Genomic DNA, 3,334 nt, shown 5'->3' on the forward strand with positions numbered 1-3,334 from the left:
GCAAATGTTTTTTGACCGAAGAAATGTGAAGGAAAATTAAATAAAATCACATAAAAAATATCATGAAATCCATAATATATTATTTTATAAATATAAAAATATTAATATAAACATAAAAATATGGTGTCTTATATATTTCCAAGTCTATTTCAATTAAGGTGTTATTTTAAACAAAAGTTCAAAGGATTAACATTGAAAGACAAAATATGGAAAACAACCATTGCTTTTATTGTGCCTACTTTTAATAGAAAAAATGCAAATGTTTATGACTTATTAGGCTCCAAGCCAATAATTCATTGGTCAAGATCTCATTTCGATACATCATTTAAGTGTAATCTCTTACTAAATAATTTGTGAGGGTCATTTAATTCAACTTTTGTTGAAGCAAGATAGAAGCCGATATTGAATATGCTATGAGAGATAAGGGATAAGAACAACGAATGCAAGGAGGACTTGTATGAATAAGTGAGAGATGTTGTGCTTAAGATTTTGGAGAATGATAAGATTAAGGCAAATAGTTGAATACCTATTTGGATTCGTGATTTAAAGTTTGAAATCAATTGCATATGTGGTGATAGGTATGTTATTGATGTTGTCAATCAAACATGTAAATGCATAATATGAGACTTAACCGGTATTCCTTGTTCATATGCAATCTCAATTATATTTGTAGATGAGAAATAATAAGTTTTAAGTTATCTTTAAAAATTACTAAACTCATTAATGAATCAAACACATTAACTTTTACTTAATGTTTATTTGTTTACTTAAAAAAATTGTAAAAATATGATATATATATATATATATAAAATAAATTTTGATTTAAGACTTTTTAGTCTTTTTGAGTTTTATGGCCTTTTAGTTTTAATTAAATCAATTTTTGAGTTTAAATATTTTTTTAAAAATAATAAATTTATTTGTTTAATAAAAAATATTAAAGAAGTTAAAAGAAATTCAGAAAAGCAAATCATATTTGAAAATTTTCAATACTTATACAGTGCGGAGAGAAAGCGAGAGAACAGTATATCCTGTTCAATTTTATAAAAAGTAAAACACCAGTCCAACACCTAAACCTCCATTAGAAACTCCTTATCCTTCTCCAACCTTTCCATTGTACCAGCCTCCAACGTTATCTCAACGTCAATGCTTCCTCCCCCGGTCTTCCCCTGATACAGATACACCATTCCGTCAAATTTGTTGTTCGATCCACTTCTCACCCTCTCCGGCTTCCCAAACCCAAAGTCCACGTCGTACACCTTGAACCTCGGCGAGCTTCCCACCGTAACGCAGTTCACTCCGGCGTCTTTGAACTGGAATATTATTGGGTTGCTCTCCCACTCATGGTTGCGTTTGTTGATGGCTTTCGCGTCGTGCGTTACGATCGCTTTTTGAATCATTGCCGCCGCGAACTCCGGCGGGTTTGCGTAGAGGAGTCCGGCTGCCGTGACGGTGAAGATGGCTTGAATCAGGTTTCCGAAGTAGGACTCCGGCATGGGAGGGTCGACCCTCTTGCGGCAGTTGGCGAAGACGGTGTAGACAGTGACGTCCTCGGGTTTGAGTTGGCGAGCGCGTGTCACCGCGAGCCACACGTGCGTGGAGAGCGATTGGAAGGTGGAGAAGGGTTTGGAGCCGTCGGATGGGGTTTTGTTGAGCGTTGACTTGACCCGGTTGATTTGAGATTCCGAGAATCGGAAGATGCGCTCGCGGAGAAGCGGCGGCGGCTCCGATGTGCCGTTTGGATTGGCGGCTGTGGGGTCGAGGGGGAGGTCGAACTTCACGCGCGTTTTGCGGGCTTTGGTGCGGTCGAGGAACGGTTGGACGGAGACAGAGTCGGCTCCACTGCAGATTTTGGCCCACGAGCTCATGAAGTGCCACGTGGAGGTACCGTCGAGGACAGCGTGGTTGAACGCGCATCCCATTGCGAGTCCATCTCTTAGCTTGGTGAACTGCGGATCATGACAGAAAAACAGTTGAAGCAGTTGAATAACCTAGGACAACAAACTTTGTTCTAGTCCATCTTTTCAACTATTGGGGAATCATTCCTTTTGTACCAAAGGCATATGACCACTTTGAATGGAAAATAAATAAATTGTTACCTGTAGGACGAGGAGGGGTTTATGAAGACCCTCAACGTTCAAGACTAGGGTGTGTGGCAGCAAATCTTTCATCATGATTGTGCTCTCCACATCCGTTAGATCAGAGACACTGATATGATCAGCACTTGCTTCCAACACTTCTACACCCTCCATTTCATCATCATACACGACCTTAAAGACCCCATCTTCATCCTTCTCTAGCTTCCCAGCCAACTGATAAAACTCTTCCAAAACTACCGCTAACCCATCCTTCAATTTACCCACCATGTCCTCAAAGTCACACCCCTTGTAGCATAACAACTTTTGGTTATAGTAAAAGGCCAAAAATGGGAGATCAAATGTGACCAATTGGCACTCTCTTCTCCCTAGCTTCTTAGTGGGCATGATGTGGGACTTTCCATGGATAGCCACCTTCACAACCTCAGCTTCCTCCTTCTTCACAACTTGATCTACGCATGGCACTGCGTAGGCGGACTCAGGCGCACGGTAGCGCGGATCTCTCACAGAGACCTTAACTTCCACCTTTCCCTGAGGGTGACCGGAGGGGCGGTGGAGCTCGAGAGTGCGGACGGCCTGGGCTCCGAAGCCGACTTCCTCGACCACGTGGGGGAGGAAGAGGCGAGCGGAGCCGACTACCGGCTTGGTGTCGTCTTCGTCATCGGCTTTGAAATGGACGACGTCGAGGTAGAGTGTGGAGTCTTCGATCCGGGAGGGCACTGGAATGAGTAGAGTCTCGTTCCAGCAAGGAGAGGTGTCGCCTTCGTTGTCGACTTTGGTGGAGAGCTTGGCCGCAGGATCCACCCAAACTACGACGTATGGCTTCAGAGAGCCGTGACGCCTGTTCACATTCTTCAGGTCTTTGGCGGAGGAGATAATCAGCTCTAGCTCGTAGCGACTAGCCATGGAAGGGACAACAAGGGAAAAATAGAGGAGAAAATGGTCGGACTGTCGAATGGTTGCTTGTCGTGGGTCAAGTATTTATAGCCTTTTTGTTCTTCGAAAAGCTTGCCCCTTTTACCGTTATACCCTCCTACGCATGAAAAAACAAAACAAATTGGAAACAAATTCTTATGTAAGTCAAAAGACAACATTTTTATTATTTTAACATTAAACTCCTTTTGAAAGTCTAGTGAGACGGTATTTTGGTAAAAAGATATGGCGAGGAGCCCAACTGGGGAAAGGCACGCAATCGAGCGGAGTTCTATCGAATGGCCTTTGACCCAAACAAAACTTTAGGC

General features: G+C 42.4%; 1 protein-coding gene across 1 annotated transcript; it reads right to left on the reverse strand.

The window, feature by feature from the left end:
* Positions 1-943: 943 nt before the first annotated feature.
* LOC117933081 (BAHD acyltransferase DCR-like) lies at positions 944-3,033 on the reverse strand. Its single transcript, XM_034854447.1, has 2 exons — positions 2,097-3,033; positions 944-1,946 (listed from the first exon to the last, which is right to left on the reverse strand). Exons 1-2 carry the CDS (start codon positions 2,997-2,999, stop codon positions 1,068-1,070), a joined length of 1,782 nt encoding a protein of 593 aa, XP_034710338.1. The 5' UTR covers positions 3,000-3,033; the 3' UTR covers positions 944-1,067.
* Positions 3,034-3,334: the final 301 nt, after the last annotated feature.

Source organism: Vitis riparia, chromosome 16, assembly GCF_004353265.1.
Source record: "Vitis riparia cultivar Riparia Gloire de Montpellier isolate 1030 chromosome 16, EGFV_Vit.rip_1.0, whole genome shotgun sequence".
NCBI classification, from domain to species: Eukaryota; Viridiplantae; Streptophyta; class Magnoliopsida; order Vitales; family Vitaceae; genus Vitis; species Vitis riparia.

Excerpts from the sequence above, each read along its gene's own strand:
- LOC117933081 (XM_034854447.1), bottom strand. The coding sequence starts at position 2,999 with ATGGCTAGTCGCTACGAGCTAGAGCTGATTATCTCCTCCGCCAAAGAC. Across the intron at positions 1,947-2,096 it reads AACCCCTCCTCGTCCTACAG|TTCACCAAGCTAAGAGATGG; the intron begins GTAACAATTTAT and ends CATGATCCGCAG.